Source organism: Panonychus citri, unplaced genomic scaffold (genome assembly GCF_014898815.1).
Source record: "Panonychus citri isolate SS breed McGregor unplaced genomic scaffold, ASM1489881v1 Contig00127, whole genome shotgun sequence".
Classification (NCBI taxonomy): Eukaryota; Metazoa; Arthropoda; class Arachnida; order Trombidiformes; family Tetranychidae; genus Panonychus; species Panonychus citri.
Genome location: NW_026515532.1, coordinates 115,066 through 142,214, shown reverse-complemented (window position 1 = coordinate 142,214; position 27,149 = coordinate 115,066). Strand labels below are relative to the sequence as shown.

General features: G+C 32.2%; 6 protein-coding genes across 7 annotated transcripts; 2 read left to right on the top strand and 4 right to left on the bottom strand.

Annotated features, from left to right (window-relative positions):
- The first annotated feature begins 1,347 nt into the window (after positions 1-1,347).
- On the top strand, positions 1,348-3,468 carry LOC128390779 (pleckstrin homology-like domain family B member 2). Its single transcript, XM_053350542.1, has 2 exons — positions 1,348-1,877; positions 1,925-3,468. Exons 1-2 carry the CDS (start codon positions 1,556-1,558, stop codon positions 3,379-3,381), a joined length of 1,779 nt encoding a protein of 592 aa, XP_053206517.1. The 5' UTR covers positions 1,348-1,555; the 3' UTR covers positions 3,382-3,468.
- Positions 3,469-3,551: 83 nt separating this feature from the next.
- LOC128390775 (uncharacterized) lies at positions 3,552-5,667 on the bottom strand. Its single transcript, XM_053350536.1, has 2 exons — positions 5,031-5,667; positions 3,552-4,945 (listed from the first exon to the last, which is right to left on the bottom strand). Exons 1-2 carry the CDS (start codon positions 5,410-5,412, stop codon positions 3,789-3,791), a joined length of 1,539 nt encoding a protein of 512 aa, XP_053206511.1. The 5' UTR covers positions 5,413-5,667; the 3' UTR covers positions 3,552-3,788.
- A 129-nt stretch (positions 5,668-5,796) lies between these two features.
- On the top strand, positions 5,797-7,282 carry LOC128390777 (uncharacterized). Its single transcript, XM_053350539.1, has 2 exons — positions 5,797-6,095; positions 6,237-7,282. Coding segments are annotated over exons 1-2 (861 nt in total). The 5' UTR covers positions 5,797-6,094; the 3' UTR covers positions 7,097-7,282.
- A 126-nt stretch (positions 7,283-7,408) lies between these two features.
- Positions 7,409-10,884, bottom strand: LOC128390776 (acetyl-CoA acetyltransferase, mitochondrial-like). 2 transcript variants are annotated; one of them, XM_053350537.1, is made up of 7 exons: positions 10,726-10,884; positions 10,146-10,580; positions 9,203-9,733; positions 8,988-9,105; positions 8,131-8,900; positions 7,788-7,945; positions 7,409-7,710 (listed from the first exon to the last, which is right to left on the bottom strand). In XM_053350537.1, exons 3-7 carry the CDS (start codon positions 9,215-9,217, stop codon positions 7,590-7,592), a joined length of 1,182 nt encoding a protein of 393 aa, XP_053206512.1. In that variant the 5' UTR covers positions 9,218-9,733; positions 10,146-10,580; positions 10,726-10,884; the 3' UTR covers positions 7,409-7,589. The 2 variants fall into 2 exon arrangements, with proteins under 2 accessions (XP_053206512.1, XP_053206513.1); XM_053350538.1 differs by lacking the exons at positions 10,146-10,580; positions 10,726-10,884 and having other exon boundaries at positions 9,203-9,996.
- Positions 10,885-11,610: 726 nt separating this feature from the next.
- LOC128390773 (ER membrane protein complex subunit 6-like) lies at positions 11,611-12,008 on the bottom strand. Its single transcript, XM_053350533.1, has 2 exons — positions 12,003-12,008; positions 11,611-11,919 (listed from the first exon to the last, which is right to left on the bottom strand). The coding sequence occupies exons 1-2, from the start codon at positions 12,006-12,008 to the stop codon at positions 11,611-11,613; spliced, it is 315 nt and encodes a 104-aa protein (XP_053206508.1).
- Positions 12,009-25,051: 13,043 nt separating this feature from the next.
- On the bottom strand, positions 25,052-26,781 carry LOC128390765 (ocellar opsin-like). Its single transcript, XM_053350526.1, has 2 exons — positions 26,054-26,781; positions 25,052-25,994 (listed from the first exon to the last, which is right to left on the bottom strand). The coding sequence occupies exons 1-2, from the start codon at positions 26,473-26,475 to the stop codon at positions 25,226-25,228; spliced, it is 1,191 nt and encodes a 396-aa protein (XP_053206501.1). The 5' UTR covers positions 26,476-26,781; the 3' UTR covers positions 25,052-25,225.
- Between the last annotated feature and the right edge of the window lie 368 nt (positions 26,782-27,149).

Sequence of the window (27,149 nt, the reverse complement as noted above, 5' to 3'; positions counted from 1 at the left end):
AATTAAAAAACTTCTAAAAATTTAACTTTCAATATTCAATCAAATTATTAATACAAAAGTTTCAGCTCGATTGAATAATTTACTGATTATGTTCAATTGCTAATGATCCTCATATTGATCATCGATTTCTTGATTTAATCCCATAAGATGAAAGTACATGTACAGGGCATTTCAACAAGTTTCCAACAAGTTTTTCTTGAATAGCTTTTTTGTTTTTAAATGTTCAGATTACAGAACTCGAGCTGTAATAGTTTAGGCGATACTCAATTGTCATATTAAAATATCAAGGTCATTCTGTTATTCTGACCATCAAATGACCTTGAGACCGTATCCTAACAGAATGACCGGAATGACCTTGACATTTAATAGTTTTAAGTGGCAAATCACCAAGACAATTATATTTTTATTCTCAAATTTTGATTGATCAATAAACAATTGAAGCTCAAGAAAATGTAGAAATAATTATTCTGATTAAAAATATCATTTTCTAATATTTAATTCATTTGCATTTATTAATTCTCAATAGTGGTGATCATGTACCCATAGACTGGAATCTACTAAAAACAAATGTAAATCGTGTGAAGGGTCTTGGAGCGCCGGATTATGATATGGGTAGCATTCAAAGACACTACAAATTGGTATCAAGTATCTATGATGAAGCGTGCAGTCGTGAATGGAGTTCGTATTACGAACTTCGTAACCTAACCTAATTCGTAAACTAACCAAATTGACGAGATCCATTTAATATTGCGATAGTAACAGTTTATTAATTTTCTATATCACAATGATTCTCTTAAGCAAAGGAAATCAGAAGAAACCGTAAGCCGAATTGCGATCAATTTGATCAATTCAAAATTTACTTTAAAAGAAGTTCTGAAAAAATTTGATAAAATCAAAGCACCAAAGATACTTTACTAGCACATATAAATGTTGATAGAAGACGCTGTAGGAAATAGCAAATTGGAAAAAAGAGCAGGAAACTCATGTAGCTCAAAATTCAGCTGATAACCAGTGTGTTTCGAATCCTGAAACAGAGTGTCCGAATTTTTACAGTACAGTTCAACAGTAGTTTTCGAGTTTTTATATTTTCGGTTTTAAATGGCGTTTTTGAATATAGTTTTTAAAGAAGTTGTTTCACTTCAAAGATCATCTTATACTGTATTTAGAGATTTTTCAAGGTGAAACAAGGTGAAAAACATGAGAAAACTTTGAGTAAAAAAGTTTTACTAAAACTTCTAAAGTCATTTAGAACAAAGTCTATTCTCAGGGCAGTTGCTCGATCAAGCGATTATCTAAAAAGCAAATGCTCTTCTAATAGCGAATAAGCTATTTACACGAAGTTCCATCATTTTAGTTTCTCATTTTGTGAGAATAGTTTTTGTTAATTTTGTTTGTATTCTAATTCCAATTATTTATTTAATCCAATTATTGTTCTAAATCAATGAATTCTTTTTTAATATTTATATCTTGTCCTTTTCTTAAACGAGATTATCTTCAGTCAATTTGATTGAAATTTTGATCTACACTTTTGATAAATCAAAACAACCAAAAAAAAATGGATCTTGGGTTTGGTGTTAACTATGATGCTGATGATGATGAGCCAATTGATGAATCACAGATTGTTGATCAATTAACTGCACAGTTGAGTAGAAATCTTCTTGGACCATCTACATCTTTACCTGTTAGTTCAACGGAAGATCAGTTATTAAGATGTCGATTGGAAAGGTATGAAGATGAAGAGATGAGACAATTAGAGGAAGATCGTCTGCAAGAGATTATCCGTTTATGTCAATCTTACAATGAATCACAAGAAGGTAAAAGAGTAAGAAGTTTACGAGTTAATGAGGTTGATCATCTATTAGAATTAATGAAAAACCTGATGTTGTACAAACAACTAATTCTTCAACACCAACACCTCCACTGACAACAACAACAACAACAAAAACAATCAACAGTAACAGTTTGGTTTCATCAAGGATGGAAACAAATTCTAGAAATAATCATAGTGTCGTTGGATCTTCTTATCCTACTACTGTCAGCGAGATGACAAATTTCACCACTAATCAGTCTAATAAACCAGTGAATATCAGTGAAATTAATGAAAGCGATTATTATCAAGTGGAAAATGACAGTGGATATAATACCAATGGTGTTCCAATTGGAGTTGAAGACAATGGTGACAGTGAATTGAATGGTAATAAACTGACCGCTTTATCTATTGAGAAAAGCTTGATACGAAATGAGATTGATGACATGAAGCTCCAACAATTTAGCGATGCCGAAGATGAAGAGTTAAAAGAGTTCCAAAGGATTGAAAAAGAGATCAAATTAAACGAATTGTATAAATGCTTGGAAACCATTGAGAAAGAAATCGTCACAATTAAACAATACCAATTACAAGAACAACAACAACAACAACAACATTCACCATCGTTATTAGTTTCCAAAAGTGATCAGGAATTTTCGTTTGAAGATAAACATGATCAGAGTGAAAATACTCTCGGTGGTGGTGGAGAAGGTCAAAGTAGCAGTGGAAGTGGAAGTGGCAGTAAAGAAGCTCCTTTGGCCTCTTTTGAATCAGACGAATCAACCTCTTCATCGGATGAAGATATTTCTTTAGGTGATAAGGTTAAATCAACTGATTTCTCTCGATTGTCTCATTATCATTCTCAGCAACATTTAGATAAATATCATACTTATTCAACCATTTACAGTCCAACAAGTGAAACAAACAGTGAATTTCTTGGCTCTTCCAGTTCTCAGGCCTACAACAATTCAAGAGATATTAATCAACGTGAAAATATTTACAAGCCTAATAAACTTAGAGGAAAATCAAAAAACAATGGAGACGAAATCGATTCCATGAAAGAGAGACAACAACGTCCATTAACAATTTATCTTCCATCAACACTTAACGATTTAGATCTGGTTGATCGTATTGTCAATTTGGGTCATGATGTGGAAACGTTTAGCCATCTAGTTCAACTTACACCGACTTCCTGTTCAGGTTACCTTTGGAAATTATGTTCGGGCACCGAAAATCAATGGAGGAAACGATATTTTCTATTCAACCGACAAAACAAAGTTTTCGTCTATTTCAAGTCATTTAAAGGTTTCGTTAAAGGGAAAAAGGCCAAATATGGTGTTTACTTTAATCAAATCGAAGATGCTTATGTTGACCATAATCGAACCAAATTAGAGAAAAAGAGTAAACCACTTGGCGGATCACTTAGAAGACGAAGTAATTCAACTCGACATGTTTTCGTAATTGTCACATCGGAAAGAAACTTTACTCTTTCCTCTTCCATTCCAGAGGTGATGCGAATCTGGATCGATGTTATTTTCACCGGAGCTGAAGGTTATCTTAGCTTTGAACATTGACAATATTCGTCCTCCCCAAACAATCAAATGCCTTTACAATTTAACTTGCAATTATAATTCTAAAAATCACCGTCAAGTGTATAAGAGTAAGAGAGAAAAACAAATCTAATCCATTCGAAGTTTTTTTTTCTTCTCTCTTACAATTTAACATTACAAAATCTCCAAAGAAATTACAATTTTTAGATTATTTTAATGAATCTTTCTCTCTTTTTGTATCTTATAAATCAGTTGATGAAAATATAGTGTATATGAGATGGAAACAATTTTTACACAGTCAATCTTTTCCATTGAAATTGATAAACAAATAGAAAAAAAACCAGCACAAAACAAACAAACGAATTTAAATTAAATAAAAGAAAGTTTTCACAATCTACAATTAACTATTTGGATAATTATAATGTTGGAAATCAATTAACTTTTCTTTTCTTCCTTTTCTCGTCCAAATCGATTCCTTTTACTTCAGCCAATTCAAGTTCCTCTTTCTCAACTGCGATCTCAGCGTCTTTCAGGGCAAAAGTGACCTGCTTCAATATCTCGTTACAATGTTCTTCGTCGATTCCATCTTCTTGTTCCATTCGAATACCAATAAACGTTTCTATGTTTTTCAACAATTTAATATCATATTGACTGATCAATGTAATTGCTTTTCCAAGGAATTTGTGTTTCTTTTTAACTGCTCGAGGCGTTAATGCGTTTTTCGTGTCGATTGGAGTCTCAGTCGAAGTTGATGGTTGTTCATCATCTTCCACAGCTAAAGATTGTTCCATTAATTCGGGAACAGGTAAACTAATTGATTGAGATAAATGAGGTTTTCGACAAGTTCGACCAACTCTATGGACATAGCTAACAGCAGATTTTGGGCAATCATAGTTGATAATTAAATCGACCAAAGGTAAATCAAGACCTCGACTTGCAAGATCCGTTGTTACCAATATACGAGATTTAAGTGATTTAAATTTATCGATTGCAGCAAATCGTAAGGATTGTTTAAGATCAGCATTTAATAGAACTGGATTTAAGTTGAAATCTTTACCAGCAAATCCAAGGGTTATCAAAATTTTATGGATCAATTTAGCTTCTCGTTTGGTTGCACAGAAAATGATTAACTGTTTAAAATCTAAATCCAAAAGGGTTTCCACTAAAAACGCTGCTTTAACATTAGATGGACACAGGTAATACCTTTGATCAAGGTAAGGGTTGGTTGATAATTCCTTTTTGATTGAGTCAATTGTTGGTAGTAAATCAATAACGATTGGTTGACGATCTTCATCTTTTTCTGCTAAAACTTGTTTCAATTTTTCCAATGCCGGTGTTAATGAAGCGCTTAACACTACTGTTTGTCGTCGTTGATTACCAGACTCTTTTGAATCAATCCAATCGAGAAGATTTTTCAATTGTAAACAAAATCCTGGAGTAATCAGTTGATCACCTTCATCCATAACTAAAATCTCAAATTTGAAGCTACGTTTGGATCCACAAACATCTAGATAGTTACGGTTTATTATTTGGTCCAAAAATCTACCAGGAGTTGCAACAATAATATTTGGTTTACCTAACCAAAGACCTGAGATAAATTATGAGAGAAGCAAACAAAAAAGGTTAATTAAAGTGAAATTTAATAAATTTTGTTGAGAAAAATTGATCAATACCTTGAACATCTTCACTGTCATTTTCAACACCATAATTTCCTCCACCGATAATTAGTAAACTTGTAACCAAAGCGTTAGCGGTTTTACTCTTAGGTCCAGCTAACACTTTTATAACATCGTGGATCTGATGAGCCAATTCTCGAGTTGGTGCCAAAATCAGAGCAAAATATGGCCTTGGATCAACCACAAGTCGTTCCAATATCGGAAGTACATAAGCCAAAGTTTTACCAGTACCCGTTTGCGAGCAACCAAAGACATTACGTCTTTCCCTTAACAACACAGGAATCACAGATTTTTGAATAGCCGAAGGCTTAGTAATACCAAGAGAACTAAGTCTCTTAACAAGCCAATCACTTAAACCAAGTGATCGAAACTCAGACATCTCCAAAAGTCCAATTCAAAACACCAACACCAACGACACAAACAATCAAACAAACTTCAATTATAACTCAAATTCAATTATAAAAAATTTTCTCGCAATAAACAAAAGACGATCCTTGATATGTTCCAATTGAAATCGTAATTTAAATGCAAACACCACAAACAGTTGATTCAATTGTTTCTTAATCACTCAACTTTAAATCACCTCAACAATTAAATCAACAATTAAAGGGAAACATAAACACAGAGATTTAACCTCATGTTGTTTTGAAATTTTCTTCAAAAAGACAAACATGTGATTCGATGTATCGATTCAACATGTTCTCATATCGATATTGAGTCAACATCTTTTTGAACACAAAAAGTGAAGGAATTTAATTTAATCAATCAAATGAACGGTTTTCCTTTACAATTAAATGAATTTCACAATTAATCATGGCGATCTTATTAATACGAAGTTAATTGTATCAAGTTAACCTGAATTCTATTGTACAATGTCTCAAAATGGTTTCCCCAAAGTGAATGTTATTTTTTTCCTCAACAGTTTCATAAAATCCTTACTTGATATTCATTGATTATTTTTCTTTCTTCATCCTTAATCATTTTTATTATTATTAGAAATTAATTATATTTTTGTTCCAATTGAAACGTCTAACATCATCTCATTGAATTCTCTATTAAAAAGTAAGTTACTATTCTACAATGATGGATTGGAGATACTAGAATCTCTTTGAATCTCTTCACCTTGATTTTGATGTTTTCCTCCAATTTCTCATCATTTTTGACTAATTTTTTCTTCTTTTTCTTTTTGTTTTCTTTCCTCAGTGGTTGCAAAATGTTGTCTTGTATCTTGTAAACGTCCGACAGCACCTGATCGAACATTATTCAGATTCCCATTGGACAGGGCGAAACGCTTAGTTTGGTTTGAGGCGATTAATTCAGATCTACCTGAAGATGTCACCGTTGATTGTTTGAATAATAAGTATGTTTGTGATGTTCACTTTCCATCAATAATGTATGCCACCTCTGGGAATCGAAAGCGTCTTTTCTGTAATGCCTGTCCCTCTGAAGCGATTGCAAAATTACCTCGAATGCCGGAGAGTGTAATATTGGATGAAAATAAGAAATCGGTTGGAACTCAAGTTCATTTTGCCTCAAAAGAGAGAGAGATTATCTCTTTAAAGAAAAAGCTTGCACAATTAACTGCACGAATGGATAAATTAAAAGCTGATCCACCAACATCACTAATCTACAAGAATCGACATAAACTCGCTAAATTTGTCACAGATGAAGCTTGGCTTCTCTTTGATTGTGCAGTACAAAATCAACAAAAGGGTATTCATGGTCATCGTCACACTATGGATGTAAAAAAATTGACCCAATCAATTGCCCAGAAAAACAGGATGGCCTTTAAAATGCTTAAGCCGATCTTCAGTCTCCCTTCACTGCGAACCCTGGGCAGAATGGAAGCCGAAGAAAATTTAACTCTGACCACCAACACCACCGAAAACATAACCACCAGTAACTCGAATCAGCTGATTGATAATTCGAGTCAACCACAAATCGAGGAAAGTTCAAGTGCCGATCATCTCCAAATGGATCAAACATCTCACACGGAAAATATCACAATTGAAGATCCTCACATAGGAAATATCACATTTGTTAGTGTTCCTTATCCACTCTAATCCTTAATTGTTTCAACAATCAAAGCCAAAAAGAAAAACTAATCTCCAATTAACTAATATTTTCCTTCATCAAATTTACAGAATTATATTTGTCACGATCAGATTTATTTCGTTTTCTTTTGTATCTTGTAACACATTCATATTATTATCAAAGAAAAATTTATTAAATTAATCTTTCAATTCCAATATCATTTAGATTTTTTTTCTCTCTCATTAATCATTCTAATCATTACAAATATAAATATCATAAAATTGTTTTTTTCTGATGAACAATTTCAAATTAATCACAAAAGTAATTTGGTCAACACAATATTAAAAAACTAATATAAATATAACTAATATCTTAATAACTTCTTGATTGTAAAATATAAAAAGATGAATATAACGAAATTAGTTGATTTAACATTGTTTGATTCCTCTGATTGTGGTTGGTTGGTTTTTGTCAGACAATTTAACTTAATAGTATCACATAAAAGTTAATTGTTCAAACAATTTAAAGCTTTTGAATGAGCATAGCTGATGCACCGCCACCTCCATTACACACACCGGCTAATCCATATTCACCTGAGGCAAGATTAACAGCTAGAGTACCAACGATTCGAGCACCGGACATTCTGGAAAGAAAGTGAAAAGATCAAATAAAACAATTAAATTCGATTCCAATTAAATGTCCAAAACAATAGTTACTTACCCAAGAGGATGACCAAGACCAACAGCACCTCCGTTGACATTTACTTTACTGTTATCCAATCCCAATTCTTTCAGGTTCGCTAAGGCAACAGCGCTAAAGGCCTCGTTAATTTCAAATTGAGCGACTTGATCTTTACTGATTCCTGCTCTTTCCAATGCCTAATCAAAAGGAATGTTAAAATGTTAGAAAATCACTCAAGATCAGAATTAGTAAAAAATTTGATCTAATAAGAGTAAATCAACTCTTCGATCTTCCAACCCTTAATTATCGTTAAGCTTAAGAAATGAGCTCACGGACTCAATGGTTGGGGAAAATGAATGATAGAATTGATCAATTAAATTACCTTTGGCATCGCATGAGCTGGAGCAATACCGAAGTCAATTGGAGCAACAGCAGCATCGGCAAAGGAGACAATTTTAGCCAAAGGTTTAACACCAAACTTGGCGACGGCTTTTGATGACATAAGGACAAGAGCAGCGGCTCCATCGTTAAGAGAGCTGGCATTGGCTGCAGTTATGGTTCCGGTGCCTTTGATAAACACTGGATTCAAGGTCAACAATCGGTCAAAATCAATCTTTTCCGGTTCCTCATCTTTTTCCACAAGGGTGGCAGGTTTACCTCGTTTACCAGGTATAGAAACACTGACAATTTCCTTGGCAAAAACACCATCGGTGATTGATTTAAGGCATCGAGTGTAACTTGTTTTCGCATATTCATCTTGTTGTCCTCGAGTAATCTCATATTTAGCTGCGAGTTGCTCTGCACATTGACCCATATGACAATTATTAAAGGTGTCAGTTAAACCATCGTTAACCACAACATCGACCAATGATAAACCACCATACGGTATTTCACCTCGAGGCACAACGAAAGGGGCATTGGACATACTTTCCATCCCGCCGGCAACGATAACATCACCATTACCAAGAGCTAAACTTTGAGAGGCAAAAGCAATCGCTTTCATACCCGAAGCACAGACTTTGTTTACAACCGTACAAGGGACTTTCTGAGATAGTCCAGCTCCGATTGCCGCTTGTCTACCGGGAGTCTGACCGCAACCAGCTTGTAAAACTTGGCCTAGAATAACTTCATCAACATCATCAACCGAAATTCCTAAACAAAATCAATGAGGAAAAAAAGTAAACAGCTAATGTAAAAAAACGAAAACTTTGGAAAAGGTAAATATTAAAGTCTACATACCGGCGCGATTAACGGCCTCCTTAATGGCGATCGATTGTAATTTGGTTGCTGAAAGTGAACTTAAAGATCCTCTAAATGACCCAATCGGGGTTCTAGCATAAGAGACGATGTAAACACCCTGAAAAGTGTCACCAAAAAAAAGGTCAAATGTTAGATTTTTGGGATAGAAAATTTCAAAAGTAAAGAAAATTAAGAAATCTAAATGATCTACTTACCTCGACCTGAGCCATGGTTATTATTCAATGGATGAGAGAATAGATGCAAATGATTCACAATCGATTAGAAATTACTAGTTAATTAGAACGATTGTTGTGGTGATTATGTGATAATAAGAAAATTGTATCAAGATGAAAAATGGTCAACAGAATAAGTGAGAAAAAGAAACAAGGATGTAACTGGTTTTAAGGAAATAGTTTGATTTCTGGTTTCCTCAAGTGATTTAACTTGATCATCAACTAATTCTCAGCCCAATGATTAGTTCCTTTATCTGGGAGATCATTTGCATTTATCGGACCATTATCATCATCTTCTTCTTTCTTGAAAATACCTTCAGGGTCCAAAGGGAGGGCAAAGAGGAGAGAAACCAAGATGGAGAGAGGAAGAGAGAGAGATAAATAAAGAGATACAGGTAACGGGTCTTGAGAGTAAACCGGGTTAGTTGATTCGCATATTCATCAGAACAGTTAAATCAATAGATGACGATGGTGATGATGATCATGTGAATGATGGAGAAGAGGAAAAATCATCTTAAAAGCCAAAGTGAAGAGAAGAAGAAAAAAAATCACCAAGGTGAAAGGAGGAAAACAAAAAGCATGGTGAGTGAATGGAAAACATTGAAAAAGGTTCAATCAAACTCTACTTGATTGGAGATAAATAAAATCCATTTAATTGATTGTTTAACTTTCTAAGTATCATCTTGAACATGTTAACTTGTTGAGTAATTAAATTAATTACTAGTACTAAATTGTAGAGACAAAGATAATACGAAAAGAGTAACTAATGAGGAAAAACGTGTTGAATGGTTTTTAAGAGGAAATATAAGATTCCCTCAATGGCAATTTCTATGGTAACTCAACAATCGATCAATTGATTTGTTAATTTAAATTCAATTGTAGAAGGAAAAAAATTTGATTTAAAGAAAAAATTAGTTTCACTTACATTAATCACCTGGAATTGATTCAATTTACAATTTAAACTCCAATGTTTGTGTTTCCATTTCGAGAATAATAATTAACCATCGCTATTAAGGTTATCGATTAAATCTCCAAGTCTTTTATGTTTCGAGTTGATTAATGAGAAGGTTTAATTTCCGGGAAATTAAAACAACTTGAGGATTATTTAAATTGTATCAACAGTCGATTACAATCTAATACTAATTAGATCAATTCTCCATCCTTTTTGTCATCTGTGTTCACCTAAATTCTTTAAGTGATCTAATTTCATTTAGAAATTAAATTATCCTCCAAATCCATGGAACCAATTGATTAGAATGTGATTTAATAACCAGAGACGAATCATAATAATTCAACACCGAAATGATTAACATTTGAACGATTGGCCGAAAATAATTCCAATAGAAATTAAATTAAATGTCTAAATAGTAAAAAGAGAATAGAAAAAAAAATTCCAATATGTAAACATAATTAGAGATTAGAAAACAAAACAAAATGATAAATCAATATTTTCGTGAATTGTAGTCACTAAATCATAGAGAATTAATTGTAACTGTGATTCTTACACAAGAAATGAATTGTCAGAGAAACAACAACAAACCAACAGGAATAGAAAACAAAATGAGAGAGAAAACAAATGCTCACTCAATTCAATTTTCTTAGCAACCATAATATGAATCGCTATTTATTTCTTGTTGGTGATTAATTGTGACTTTCTACTGGAATCTAATTAATTGATTTCTTTCAATTCCCGATTAATTATTCGATGATTCGTGTTCTCCATTCCTAGGAAATCCGATGTTGTTTCTCTATTGCTGTTCGGGTTTCAATCGGATTAACTTTTAGGTTTGTATAATTTTCTTCTTGTTAAATTCTGGTTGATCTGGAATAGCATTTGCAACAATCAATTCACTTTTTCCTGAACGAAAATATAAGCAAAAACTTGCCGATTGTTACTGAAAATTTATTTTTTTATATACATTTAGTATATTATTGCTTTTGTTTTCCATTAATTGCATCTGATGAGAGAGTTATAACTGCAAGAAGAATACTGTTGACACTTTCGATTGTACCAAAGAAATAAGTTAAGATTGAAAGCGATTTGAGTCAAGGATTATTCGGGTTGAATGAAATTTTAGATCTTTACGTTCATCAGTTTCATGTAGATGACAATGGCAATTATAGCTAACTCCATGAAGCCTTCCACTTCCACTGATTATTTCTAGATGAAGGGCAAGAAAAAGATGACAAAAATCTTAATTTCAAAGTAAAAGAAATCAATTTAACGTGAATACAACCGGACATACCTGACTATACATTAGAAAATAGAGGTCCCATAGTTTAAACTTTTCTTTGATTTAAATCCTTGAATTGAAACAATTTTTTGACTAAATAATCTCTATCAATATCCCTCGCCATAGTTACATTAATTGTAAAAATTGTAAAAAAGATCAATATACATGAACCATTCCATAGAGAAAGGTCCAAAAAAGGACATAAGTAAAAAGACCAGATCCTAGGCCATTGGTGAAAATAATTGTTCTCTTGTGGAAATATCTCTTATAATCGGGACCAATTCTTAATAAGATCAATGCCCATAGTAGGAATGCACAAAGAAAGTAAAAAATGAAACCATAAAGTCCATATAAACCAATTACACCCGCAGTGAACCCTGAGATTGCCGACATTGAGGTTTTAAAATATTCCAAAATAACCATGTTGGTTCTCATGGCACCGGTAAGGGTGAATGAATTCTCCTCCTGAAAAGTAAACAACACAATATAGAAAATCAATACAATAGTAAACCAACAATAATAAACCTATGAAAATCAATGAATTTTACGAACATAATACAAAAACAAATAATAATAAACAAAAATATTCACATCTAATTGCAAGGCAACAAGAGAAATATTAATGAAAGGGAAAGTACATTGAAAAGAAAACCAATAAAAGAAGAGAATGTGAAAACGAGTAAACTTACCATGATTACTATGATTTAAATAGATGATTCAGAACACTAATTAAATTCCGAAGTCTATCAAGATGAAATATTTGTGGAAAAAAAAGAAATTCTCTAATTAATTAATAGAATTGGGAAAATAAACAATCAACAAACTGAGAGAAAATTGTTTTGTTTTTTTTTCTCTTTTCTGAAAAGGAAAAGAATTTGATTGATGCGACATCTTGTGTCAAGTGAAAGAACTTTCCGAGTGAGTTTTTGGTTATTCAGAATTTATTTTCTCTCCTGGTTAATGATTAAAACCGAATTAAATTAAATTAGTTTATATTTTTTTCCAGTGATTAAGATTTAACCGGCAACATCTTAGTTATGATCGCACTGGTTTGGCTTAAGTTAGCGGTAAAGTTGAAACCTAAATTACTGAGCTAATTAATGTAACTAATTAACTAATTGTTTGGTTTGTTTTATTTTGTTAGTTTTGATTAGTGTGATCATAATTAAGATGTTACCTAGAGGTTTTATAACCTCTCGAGGTGTATTTTCATTTTTCAGTTCAAATAAATACAATTAAACCAATTAACTATGGATATTGTAAGTAATTCTACCAATTGATTTGTATTCTTCCAACTTGTGATTCGATTCAAATAAGATTACTGCTTTTCTCAGTTGATTTGCTTACTCACGATATTAAATTGAGAGAAATTGTTAATTGTTACCATCTATTAATCACTGTAATTAAGGCCACAGTTAACACCTTTCATTGTTTTTCTTTTAAGATATTCTGTGTGATAACATTTAATGATAAACATAAATGTTATAAGAAATATTGGTTGGAGACTCCAACTTGGAGTAAACGATCAGCTGAATATTAGATTACCTTTTATTTTTTGTATTCATCATTTTTTCACTTATTTTGTTGGTTATTTTATTTGAATTGATCTATTTGAGTATTTTTTTTTCTTTCATCATTTGTAACCAGTTAACATTTTCTCATGTTCTCTCTTTTTCTATCCACCTGATTTAAGATCTTCTATCAACAAAAACATATCTCATAAATTTCTGTCATTTGGTCGCTCATGTTATTAAACTAAATTAAGTGATGTGATTCGAAGAAAAATGGACCTGATAAGTGACTCAATTTGCGTAATCAATTTATTGTTCAAATCTAAAGTATTCCCAAGGATCTTGGAGTTTAATTAGAATCTACAGTTATTCAGTAATCCTTTTTTGTAGGATAAACAAATATGAACATTGTCAGGAAATCAGGAACCAAGACCAATGATAACATGAGACCTCTATCTGTGGGTGAACTTTGTGCCATGGAAAAGTGTCCCCGCCCTTATTATCAATTGGTAATCGGATTGTATGGTTAAGTGACAATGGTCCAGAATTTGGTTATATCAAATGGCTTGGTAAGCTACCCGATGTGGGCTCAGATTGGATGGCTTGAGTTCATTTTGATAATCCTGTTGGTTCTGGGACAGGAATTTACAATGATTATCAACTTTTCGAGGCTCCTGTTTATCATGCATCTCTAGTGCCAGTGATTGGGTTACTCAGAGCAGAAGATTTTCTTGGTGGTGGTCCATCATCATCATCAGCCGATAATCATCACCTTGTGTCCACTTTAAAATCCTTACCTTCTTCATCTATGGCTGGAATTAGTGACCTTCCCTTCAAACCAAGACGTTCTTAACGTCCAAAACTCTTTAATATTATTCTCGTTGTGAGTTAATTGTGGACAATTGAGATTATCAGTTTTTTTTGTTTTCTTGCCCTAAACAATTGAAAGTGAGAAATGTTTAATTATTATAAGCATACAAAAATTATTATCAATTCAAATCATCAAATTAACTAATACAATGATTAAAACCATAAATTATTTTTTTTGCAAAATTACAAAACTATCACCAATCAATAAGGTTTAATGTACTCGATGGATTAATTCAAGATTGATACAATGATATTATAATGCTCAGAGTAAAATTATTACAGAAAATTTTCTGGGTCAATTTTTAAACTGCTCATATTTAATACACAGTCGGAAAAAATGAGTTTGAAGGTAGTTTTAAATCATTCGTGTAGATAAAATGATAACATCAATTTATCAATCAAATTGTTGTTAAATTTGAATCTTGTGAATATCCGATTATTGATAAATTATCATCACTCTTTCTACGCAAATAATTTTAAATTATCATCAAACTCATTTTCTCTGACTGCGTAATAAGATTATTAGTCTAGCTTTTTAATAATAATAAAAATTAGATTTTGGATTGATTACGAGCCTTAAAAGCACCAAGAACGTTATTAGCAAGACCAAGTTATCCACCAGCACCAGCACCAGTACCAAGACCAAGACCCTGACCAAGACCCTGACCAGCACCATCACTGCCAAGAACACCATCAATAGATGCGATGAGCACCATGAAAATACAGAACAAGTAAAAACTGAAACTCAGACTTGAATTGAGACCCATGGTTTTTTTTGTATCAAACAATTTAAATTTTAACTGTTGAAACGACTTATCACTAATTAAGTTGGAAATTTAATTCAACTGTGATCTTTTTACCCAATTATTTTACCTTTTATAAGATTTCTCTCATTACCAGTTTGTTGTTTTCAATAAAGTTACCTGAATAAACTCAACAACAAATCCATCTACGTAGATATAAACTGTTGATTTAATAGAAACTAAACTCTCATAATTACAGGGTGTTTTATTTGTTTTGTTCCTCTTTTCATTGTTGATTTTGTTTCTTTTTTTTCTTCTATTTTTATGTTCAATTGATTGTTCTTTCAAATTTCCTTCTAATTTAGTCCCAAATAATTAACTCTTTAATATTATTCTCGTTGTGAGTTAATTGTGGACAATTGAGATTATCAGTTTTTTTTGTTTTCTTGCCCTAAACAATTGAAAGTGAAAAATATTTAATTATTATAAGCATACAAAAATTATTATCAATTCAAATCATCAAATTAACTAATACAACGATTAAAACCATAAATTAATTATTTTTTTTGCAAAATTATAAAACTGTCACCAATCAATAAGGTTTAATGTACTCGATGGATTAATTAGATTACAATCAACTAATCAAGATATTTCAACAATCAGCCTAATTATCAGAAAATGAGGAAAACAGGAAAATCATCCGATACTTTAATTGTTGGTTAGTTAGTTGTTATCATAGAATCAGATGTTTTTCCTTTGTTTTTATCTGGAATCATAAATCACCATTGATAAGAAAAATATGATTTCCTTTATTCCAACGTAATTGTTTCACTTTATTCACCTTAATTAAACTTGATTGAACAGTTAATTCATTTTTCATAAGAATTAAAATTAATTTGATTTAATTTTCTTCTTCCATTGAAACAAATTCGCATCAAAATTTTCCCGCTTCTTCTTGTCTTTTGTTTTTCTCTCATCACAGGCACTTCAAAATTAAATTTGATGGGTGATTTGATTTGCTCTTTTACACGAAGACCTTAAAATGACCTTTGAACGCTACCTGCGGGAAATGACCTCAATGACCTTGAAAATCGTAGGGTCAAGCGCTTCAATTCTGTTCAGTCCTCTGGCCAAGTCTGACATTCATATGACTTTTAGTTCTGGAGATATTCAGTGAAATAGCCGTAGTGGATAAAAAAAACGCCCTGTATATCAAGTCCTAGGTGGTTGTAAATCTTCGAGCCGTTGTTTTTCTAGTCAGGCCACGTTAGGGTTGAAGCCATTCTCCTGGATACATACTACGTAAAAGAGAGACACTATGCCATAAAAAATTCGCACGGCCGGCAGAGTCCAGTTGTTTTCACCGGACAACATGAACATGTTGTCCCGAAGAGCTTCCCAATTAATCGCCCCTGATGGGCGGTTAAGTACTAGCCTAATATATTGAACATGTTGTTTATTGAAAATCATTTTGTCGAATTTAACTTGATTGAACACAATATCCAGAAAATCACTAATATTAAAGGTGTTTATTTCTTTAGCTGGCGAAAAAGAAAATCAAAGTTCATCGGAAGAGTCATTCTCTACCTTTAACAAAGACAATCAAAGGACAAATGCTGCAGAACAAGTAAAACTATACTATTGTCAAAGATCTTGAGATATTACAGTTTAATTGAATAACTGTTGAAAATCTTCTATTCAATAATTTTATCGCAACGTTCAAAGCAAAGCTCATAGAAATCTAAAAACTTGTCAGTAGTATCTTTGAATATTCTTCTTCGTTAAATCTCCTTCAGATGACCTTGAAACGCGTTATTTTACCGATGACCTGAATGACCTTGATCTTTTGATATGACAAACAAGTATCGCTCAAACTCATAGCACTCAAGTCTCGTCTCTGTCTGACTCTTAGTTGCTGAGAAAATCGCAAAAAACATCGGTAAAAATAGGTGAATTGCTCTGTATTTTCATGTTCAATTAATTGTTCTTTCAAATTTTCTTCTAATTTAATCCCAAATTAACCCTAAACAAGTGAAAGTGAGAAATATTTAATTATTAATATTATAATTATACAAAAATTATTATCAATTCAAATCATCAAATTAACTAATATGATTAAAACAATAAAATTAATTATTTTTTTTGCAAAATTACAAAACTGTCACCAATCAATAAGGTTTAATGGATTCGATGGATTATAACAATGGAAGATAACAATCAACTAATCAAGATAATTCAACAATCTGACTAATTATCAGAAATGAGGAGAGCAAGAAAATGATCCGATACTTTAATTGTTGGTTAGTTAGTTGTTATCATAGAATCAGATGTTTTTCCTTTGTTTTTATCTGGAATCATAAATCACCATTGATAAGAAAAATATGATTTCCTTTATTCCAACGTAATTGTTTCACTTTATTCACCTTAATTAAACTTGATTGAACAGTTAATTCATTTTTCATAAGAATTAAAATTAATTTGATTTAATTTTCTTCTTCCATTGAAACAAATTCGCATCAAAATTTTCCCGCTTCTTCTTGTCTTTTGTTTTTCTTTGCTTTTTGTTTACCTTTCAATCTGTTTATCAATTTTTAATTTTGTTCATCTCTTTTAATTGCTGTTCCAATTTTCTATTGTTAATTGTTAATTAGTAAATTTCTTTGTTCGGGTGATCCTCAAGTCGATTAGAATCTCAAGTGATCATAAGTAATGAAGATGTGAAACCATAATTTGGATTATTTTATTATTTTCTTTTTCGATGTAAACAAAAAAATGTCTCTTTCCAAGAAAGGGAACATTGTTCAGCTATTGAATTTCTAATCATCATTTTTTCTAATGAAACGTTTAATCATTGCTCTAATTGTGATGAAGTTAATCATTCTATCAATTGTTATTCTATCTTCTCATCTATTGTCCAGTGTTACTTCAATCTGTCAATATCCATTTGAAGGATTTGGAGCAAAGAGTATAGTGAAAGAGACTGCAAGCTATCCGTGCTGAGAGCAAACTGAGCACGGATGCCAAGAGATGGCGCTTTTTACAATTTCTCTTTCTTTTTTCTCTGTCTTTTTTGACACTAAGGGCTCTTTCTTTTCTCTTTCTTTTTCATAATTTCTCTTTCTTTTTCTCTGTCTTTTCTCTTTCTTTTTTTAGACTAAGAGCCCTTTCTTTTCACTCTCTTTTTCTCAATTTCTCTTTCTTTTTCTCTTTCTTTTCTCTTTCTTTTTACTTTTTTCAGTGGAATAAAAATAAACTAAATAGATACAAAAAATTTATTTCAATTAATTAAATGTTTAATTTAATTATTTATAACTATTTTTAATGCTAATTTTATATTTAATTAACTATTTATTTGGAAATTAATATTTGTTATCGTCAATTTTTTGAAAAGAGTTTATTAAATATCAAAATTACTCATTGTAGATAAAAAGGTTAAAGTTATTTTATTTTCAGAACTTAGTGATTGCTTCGTTAGCCATCTATATAATAGATGTTACCACTCTGCACCACGTGGAGGTGAAGCATTGCCAGAGCAGGCCGGGCCCGGCTGCCGAGGGATCTTCAACCTACAGCCTCTGGACTGAAGGCTAAGGTGGAGAATAAAGCTAATCTTTATTCTTCACCTCAGTCCAGGAGATAGCTGTAGGTTATAGATCCCTCTACCTCCAGCCAAGGCCCGGCCCGGTTTTAACCATAGAATATAATTCTATAGTTTCGAACCTACCGGACATTATGGCTGGAGGAAAGGAGGTATCTGAAAAAATATAAAATATAATTAATATTAAGAGAGGCTTACCTTCGAACTATACTAGTCAACTTGCGTGAGGAAAACCTGGAGTGGAAGAAAAGAAAAAGTATTATTAAATTGAAAAAAGCTTGGAAAAAATTACGTAATAAGAGCAAATAGAGTTGAAAAGAATGAAAGAATACTAAAACATACTTATCCTGGAACCATACAAACCTTCGATCCATCCTTAAGACTATGTTAAAGTTAGTATGAAGACGTAATACTTACTATCCAAACGGTCCTTTGATAACAAATAACTGGGATTTTGAAATAAAGCAAGAAAGTATTAATAAGTCACCATAAAGTTGCAAATGTTCCAGTTTAGATGTGAAGATCAATAGGTACACCAAAATTCCTTTATTTTATCCAAAAGTTGAAAACCCAAAATGATAATGGATGGACGGATACATGTGAAAATGATAAAGTTTTGAATATGTTTTTTGATAATGTGAAGATGGTTACATTCGAATATGGAGTATTGAAATAATGAGTATGGATGAGAACGGAGACGCAAAGTTTGTGTAGGAAATTATGGGAAGAATGGAGACGAAGATGGAGGCTAAAAAAGACAAAAGACGATCGTTAAAAAATGTATAAAAGATATTAAAAAGAGACATTGAGGAGGTTTTAGGTAGGGCGGGATTTTCTTTGGATTGATTTGATTGAGGATTGCTGGGAAATAGAATTTTTTTCATTTTTTAAAGCTTTTCCTAAAAACATATTTACTAATTTTCTGATTATATGATTTTTGATGATATCTCGATGGCATGGGGGAATGAAAATGAATAGTTCCGACCAGATTACTCTGCGCAATGAAAATTTCACGCCAACTACAGAGAGATGATTCTTGATGCATTCGGTAAGTTTATGTGAACATGATTCAATGGCATCGGCAAATTCCGGTGAGACTCGATGAAGTGATAAGCCAGAAACGTTGATGGGCGTGAATTGATGGGATGGATTTTCCGGTGAAGATGAGGTGTTGATATATGCTTTTGCGTGAGTAAAATCTTCCAAGCGCTTAACTTTAGCTCGAAGTGAGATGATAATTTGTGCTGATGTTGGTGCAGATGAATGTGATGAATATGTCCGTCCAGATGATGAAGATGAAATGATCAAATTTGGCACTGCCCCATAAACAAGTTTCTTCACATTTCCAGTGGTTCTAATTGAACTCGAATCAAAGTGAAGCCCACAAACCTCTCGTCGCTGTCCGTTAGAAAGTGTGAAGTTTGGAGGTAATCCAGCTCTTAACTTATCCATCCATATATCAAGTAAAGCTTGATCTACAGGTGTTAAGAAAAAACCAACTGGATCTCCATGTTTTGATTTGCAATCAGAGATACAACAATGTTTGCCCACTTATATGGACCAGAATTGAAAGCAATAAAAAGTAAGGGTAAGAACATGCAATGGAAACAACAAGCAGGAAGTGTACATGATAAGATGCATTGGAAAGTGAATAAACAACTTACTGATTGAAAATGATGAAAAAACCAATTATTGATGAGTGAAAATGAATTAACCCAAACTAATCCAAAGACGATAAGAAAAGAAAACAGCAAAAGCTCATTATAAATTGTTCTCAACAATTCCTTAATGTTTCGAAAAGAATTATAATAGATTAGTTGAATAATATATAAAAGATTAAATAGTTAATACTGAATTTACAAAGTCCTAATGAAATGTAAAAAAATAATTAAAATACTATTCAAATTTGGCACAAAATCTCAAAAAAATTATTTAAATTTGGCGCTAAAACTGAAGAAAAATTTGTGAATCGGATTAATTAATTAAACAATAAGATTAACACAAAATTAAATATAAATAAGAAGAAAAAAAAGCTTACCTGTGAATCTTTTAACCTAAAAGAAACAAAGAAAAGAGAAAAATAAGAAAAAAAAGAAATGATTAATTAATTTTGATTGAAAATAAAAATTGATCAATACAATTAATGTTTTATGTAAACAAAGTGACAAAAACATATGATTTTAGAAAAGTGAAAAGAAAGAGAAAAGAAAGAGAAAAAGAAAGAGAAATTGTGAAAAAGAAAGAGAAAAGAAAGGGCCCTTATTTTTAAAAAAGAAAGAGAAAAAAGAAAGAGAAATGGTAAAAAGCGCCATCTCTTGGCATCCGGGCTCAGTTTGCTCTCAGCACGGATAGCTTGCTCTCTCTTGCTTCTTACTCTTTGATTTGGAGTCTACCTTGGAAGATTGGAAGCTTTTAATGAAACATCAGCTGATGTCCGAGAAAATATTCTGTCTCTAATTACCGATGATTTAATGATTCGCAATTTTCGAACAGAATATTTACCTCAATTCTCCGTCAAAGAGGACACATATTCCATTGACTGTGTAGATATTAAAACCTGTTCATGGATCACCATGCATTCCGAACTTTCCAAATTAACAAACATCTCGCTGATTGTATCGATCTGGTCTCCACCTTATTACATGAAAACCTTTTGGCGTCAACTGAAAACCGAGTACGAGCAATCTTATTATTATTATATAACCAATATAACTTCACTAATAAAAGAGCAATACAATTTAACAGTTGAAAGAATCTCAATCGCCAATGAACCCGAAAACATGGTTGCCCTTTGGGATGAATGTACAATGCCCGCTGAGCAGTTATGCCGATTAATACAAACCTTTGATGATCCGGTCATCTGATTGTGCCCAGAAAATGCTTGGTTTTCAATATCGAAAATTTATCTTAACTATTCTTATCATGGTGTTGATTGTCGACATGCTTGTCGAACCGTAGTGACCCATGGATACACTCCAAGTCTTAATCCAATCTATTGGGGATCAGTTTATTATGACACGAAAAATTATCCACAAGATTTAGAGTCGCCCGTTTGGATAACCGAAATTTCATCCACTCGGATTCTTGCACAATTTCATCAAATGACCGAAGCCATTGACATGTCCATATCGATAATTAACTTTGTCGGTAGAACTTGTGTCCAGCGATATTATTACTGGTTGGCTTACACTTCCTCTCCTTCCGGTGAATCGCTTATCTGGGGCTCAGGGAAAAAGACCTCGATCATATTACCGAAAAAGTATTTTGCTTATCGACAATTTACCACCGCCAGTGTTCAAGATTCCACCTCTGATCGATCAGATTGTTCAACGTCAAGTTATTATTGTTTACGATTAAATCATAAAACAATTTTCGTTAATCAGGGTTACAATAAGGAGCAAATTAATGATCTTTGTGACCTTTGTTGTACCACCGATGATTTTGATTACCTTTGTACCGCTTCAAATGTGTTGCCACCACGATCCGTTTGCAGTTGTTGATTATACTCGCTCATCTCAACCTGACAATTTAAATTATCTTTTATTTTATCACCGCGGTAACCAGATTCATATCACATGGTATATACATGTATAATAATATTTCTTGTATGTAAACATAATTACCTTTATTTTCAGACAATTTAAGGACATCAGGCATTTTTGACTGTTTTTAGCCTAAACTTTTTTATGTGATTTTATTATATTTTCGGGCTTATGAGTAAAAACAAATCAACGATTTAGCGGGCAATCGAAGCAAAAAAGTCCAAAAAATTTAGCGAGCAAATCAAAGGGGGGAGTATTACTTTTCTGGAATTTTGTTATTTTTGAAAATTGACTTTTTTCAAATAATTAATTGTTCGATTTATTAAATTTATTTTAATTAAGATGCAATTCTTACTATTTTCTCGCTAGTTTAAGATAGATATTAAAAAAATCGTACCACTAACTAAATCAAAAATCAAAAATAAAGTTCCGCATCTTTGAGTGAATCAATCTAATATTAATTATAATCATGCAAATTGGCATCAAATTTATTTTCTCGACTGTATGATTAGATTATTAGTCTAGCTTTTTAATCGTAAAAAGATTAGATTTTGGATTGATTACGAGTTTTAAAAGCACCAAGAATATTATTAGCAAGACCAAGTTATCCACCATACGTAACACCCGTACCAGAACCGAGACCACTACCAGCACCAGGATTCTAAGCACCAAGACCAAGACCAACAGAACTCTGACCAAAAAATAGACCCTGATCAGCACCAACAAAATCATTACCTGCCAGATTCCGCTGACTCGGATGCTGACCCAAACCATAACCTCCAATCTGACCCTTACCCTGAGTGAACATAGCATTTCTAGAACCAAGATCAACAGCACTCTGATCAACAGCACTCTGACCATCAATATATGTGATCAGCCCCATAAAAACGCCGAAGAACAAGACAAAACTTAATTTCAGACGTGAATTGAGATCCATGGTTTTTTTTGCATTAAACAATTTGAATTTTAACTGTTGAAACGACTTATCACTAATTAAGTTGGAAATTTAATTCAACTGTGATCTTTTTACCCAATTATTTTACCTTTTATAAGATTTCTCTCATTACCAGTTTGTTGTTTTCAATAAAGTTACCTGAATAAACTCAACTACAAATCCATCTACGTAGATATAAACTGTTGATTTAAAAGAAACTAAACTCTTATAACTACAGGGTGTTTTTATTTGTTCTCCCGACGTCTGAAATGCCATAGCTCTGCAACGAATGAATTTAGAAATTGAACTTTTACTCCAATAGTGAGCTAAATCGAACAGTCGTTATAACTAAACATCTTCTTTATAAAGTCAGATCAAACTCAAAATAAAACTTTTCTCTCGATTTGAAAAATTAAGACCAAATTTTCGAGCTTTTCTAATGAGCCACAGATTCTTAACTTTCTTATGTGATTACTTGCCAATCAGATCTATCTAATAGTCTGTGGTTAACGGATTTCTGTGAACTTTATTTCTCAAATGTAAGATCTAATTGTTGTCTCCATGTGAACCAAAATAAAAAAACATAACAATTAAATACAATCAAGCAAATTTAACCCCAAATGAATTGGTTTGTCGTTGAACTGCTTAAACTTACGAGAAACAAACAAAAACCTTTTAATGTCATTTGAAGCATCAAAATAAAACATTTTAATGAATGACAATTAACCATGAAGATTAAAATATTATTATTAATCTATACACATAGAGGCCTAAGGATAATGCTCAATTAATTATGTAAATTATATTCACTAATATGAGGATATGAAAACTATTAATAAATTAATTCAGATGTAACATTAATCTGAGCGATTAATTTATTTTTGTGATTAACTGTCTTTTCCTATGAGAGTTGATCAAATGATGATGATGAAATCAAACCATCCTCATCTTTTGAATTATATTATTTTCAGTCACACTTTCAACTCACTTTGATTGAGTCTTCAACCATTAACTGCAAATATGATTTAGTTTTAATTTTTTTTTTCTATTTAATTGTCATTAGAGTTAATCAGTAGCTTTAATCAAATCTTACACTTCATGTAAATCATGTATGTACAACTTTTGAAATGTGAAATCATTTTCTTAACTCAATCGTAATCAACTTTAATTTGATTTCTTCAAATTAATAATTGGATGAGTATCTAGTCATTATAACGGAAAGGATTTGTCGATAATCAGATTTCCTTTCGTTTCAAGTTATTCTCGAACTCTAAAAAAATCTACTCTTTTTCATAATCAATCACTATCATCGTCTATTAATCATAATAATAATCGGAAGACACGAATGACCATTTAGACGACGCTCAGCATTATCTTTGTTTCATCCAATTTGATGAAATGTTTCACTTCCAATGGATTTCCAAGTTGTTGTTGTTGATCAGCTTATTTGTTTGGTGATCAAAAATCAAGTGCAAACAATTAAAGTGACAATTTCAAGGAGAAATAAGTTTACATTAAAGATATGGAATGACAAATTATTCCAATTCATTCAGTAAAATTAACTCGAACGTGTACTTAGTGTTGATTTGATTCTAAATATTCACCACGTTTTCATCAGCATCCGCATCACTTTCTTATTTAATTTCTTACTAACGGACGATTGGATAATATTATTTTCTCCCTAATTAACTTAAATTGTATTCGTGTCCGTATCTGTATCAGTCCTATTACTCAAAATGTTCTCGTCATCGTTTTCATCCTCATCTTTAGGATTATATTTCACCTTGATTCCTTTAATTGTTTCCCGACTATTTCATTGTGATTGATTTTACACTTCGATTTGTTGATTTTGTTACTCTAATGATTTATTTTTAATTCAGTCTTTATAGTAAGAGAAACCTTTTTGTTTCCATTTCAACAATTGACTAAATTGTGTCTTTTTATTTAATATATTGATCAATCCAATAGAACCGATTAAATTGGATTTAGATTTAAAACTGAAAGATTTTGACAAGAAGATTAACTTAACAGCTTAACTTTAACTGTTTAAAATCAGTTAATTGTTAAGTGTCTATAATATGACAAATATCAATATCGTTACATTGGTAAATTGCAATATATTCATTCAATGAACATTTTGTCAAATTGTTGAAGGTTTTCATTTGGTCAATATATTTGATTTGATTTACTTTTTGATTACTTAATCAGTCATTTGAATTGATTCTGATTTCACAATTGTCATCGATGAAACAATTAAGCCTCAATTAATTTCAATGGTTCTTTTAATGATTAAACAGAGATGAAGACATCAAATTGATTAAAGTGCATCAAATTAATGAGAAAATTAAATTGTTTCTGATTTTTGTGATTTACAGGAAAAAAGAGACAGAGACAGTTGATTGATTTTCTAACACAATTTATATTGACAATTTTTTTTTCGTGCACGTTAATTGTTGATTGATTAGTTTTAGATGTTTACTTACAATTGAAATATATTAAAGCTTATAAATGTAACATACTCTTTGGATTTAATCATTTTCTTGACCAGAGAGGGAAAGAGGTGGACAGTTGATTTAGCGATCGGAGATCGCGGTTGCCACGGACATTTCGGACTTAGCGTCTTCATCGGTTGTTGTTTCCACTGCACCAACACCACAGGCCAGACAGGGAAATTTGGTGAACAAAGCAGCCCGGTAACGGGGGTGACTTAAGGCGTAAACAATTGGATTGTAACATGCAGCACTTTTGGCAAAAACTGCCCCCCAAATGGACACCATGGGTGTTAGGTAATCGCCATTGGTCAGTATACCAAGGAAAGCAAGAGCACAATAAGGTGTCCAAGCCATGAACCAAAGTCCAACTGTTGCCATGGCCACTTTTGCAATACGAATATCATTTGATTGTTTATTGGAATCAGCGTTTGCCCTAAGTGAGGCCACATTCATTTTCTTTGCTTGCTCTCGAAGGGTTCGTTCATGGGTTGCCACAGCGGAGACAATGTACCAATAGTGATAGATCAATGTAAAGAGTGGGATGAAATAGACGAAAACAGCATAGACCACAGTGTATGAGGCCGTTTTCAAATCTTTGGAAAGATAGTCAATGGTACATGAGGTCATATTACCTTCGGGAACATATCGAGACCATCCAAAGAAAGGTGCAATTGTCCAGGCAACCGAGTAAATCCAAATGAATAAAACTTGACCAAGAGCTTTTTTAACGGTTAACCGGCCAGCGGACATACCACGGACTATAACATTATAACGATCACGAGTGATAAACACCAAAGACCAGATTGACCCACATCCGAATAGTGATCCCCACATACCATAAAGTTCACACCTAAAAATATTGAGATCGTTTCATTGTTACTGACACTTAATTGGTGAAGATACACTTACATAAAAGGTCCAAGAATCCATGTTTGGGCAAATGAATTGATCGCCATGGTGGTCATGTTAAAGGACATCATCATGAAGTCGGAAAAGGCAAGATTACAAACTAGAACATTGGTTGGACCTCGAAGTGCTTTGACCGCCGTCATCAAGTACAAGACTAAACCATTACCAACGATTGAAATGAAACCCAAGACAATCATGGTGACACCCAATAGACTGTACCAAAGAGGATTAATGGGCGGGAATCGGTACCAATGTTCAGGTACCATGTATCTCATTTCTTGAGGGACAAGGTCAACAATCGTCGCGTTGGGAGGGAAAGCCCAAGGCAACAAAGGCCGTTGAAAGTACGAATCACCGGGAGTATAACCATAACTTGGAACCGGAGGTCGATTCACATAGATACCATATGGAAAACTATTCATCTTGATTAGCAAACAATCAGTTAACTAATTTTTTATTTCCAATTAATATTCCACCCAAACAATTAATCACAATGAGAAGGTGAAAATGTCAATCAACAATTTGAATGGTTGAATATTAACAATTTTTGACATAAACATAGAAAACAAAGTTTAAATCACAACTAAATTGTCCATAATTAAGGTTTAATTACAAGATGATGATGATGATGATGATGATGATTAAATTAGCAATGAAAACGATTACCTTGATGATTAAAATTAAACTAACAAAAAAGTAATCAGGACAATTGGTTAGTCCTTTTATATAAATGGTATCACTTTGAATCCCTTGAAATGATTAAGACAATTAACATTCAACCAATTACAATACAAACAATTTAGTTGACATATTGCACTTCATCATCATCATCATCATCTTCATCTTCATCTTCATCTTCATCATCTTCATTTCTTAAATATGAACCTAGTTGATTTGCTTCATCAGATTTGAATTTAATTCCTTACAGACAATTTATATATTATCACATTCAGCTTACTTAGCATTGTGATAATCAATTACTATTATTACAATCTAATAACTTAGTTATTATGTTAATCATCATTAATTGGATTTAAATTTGAATACATTTACTATTAACTTAGTATTCAAATTAAATTTACTAATCATGAAAATG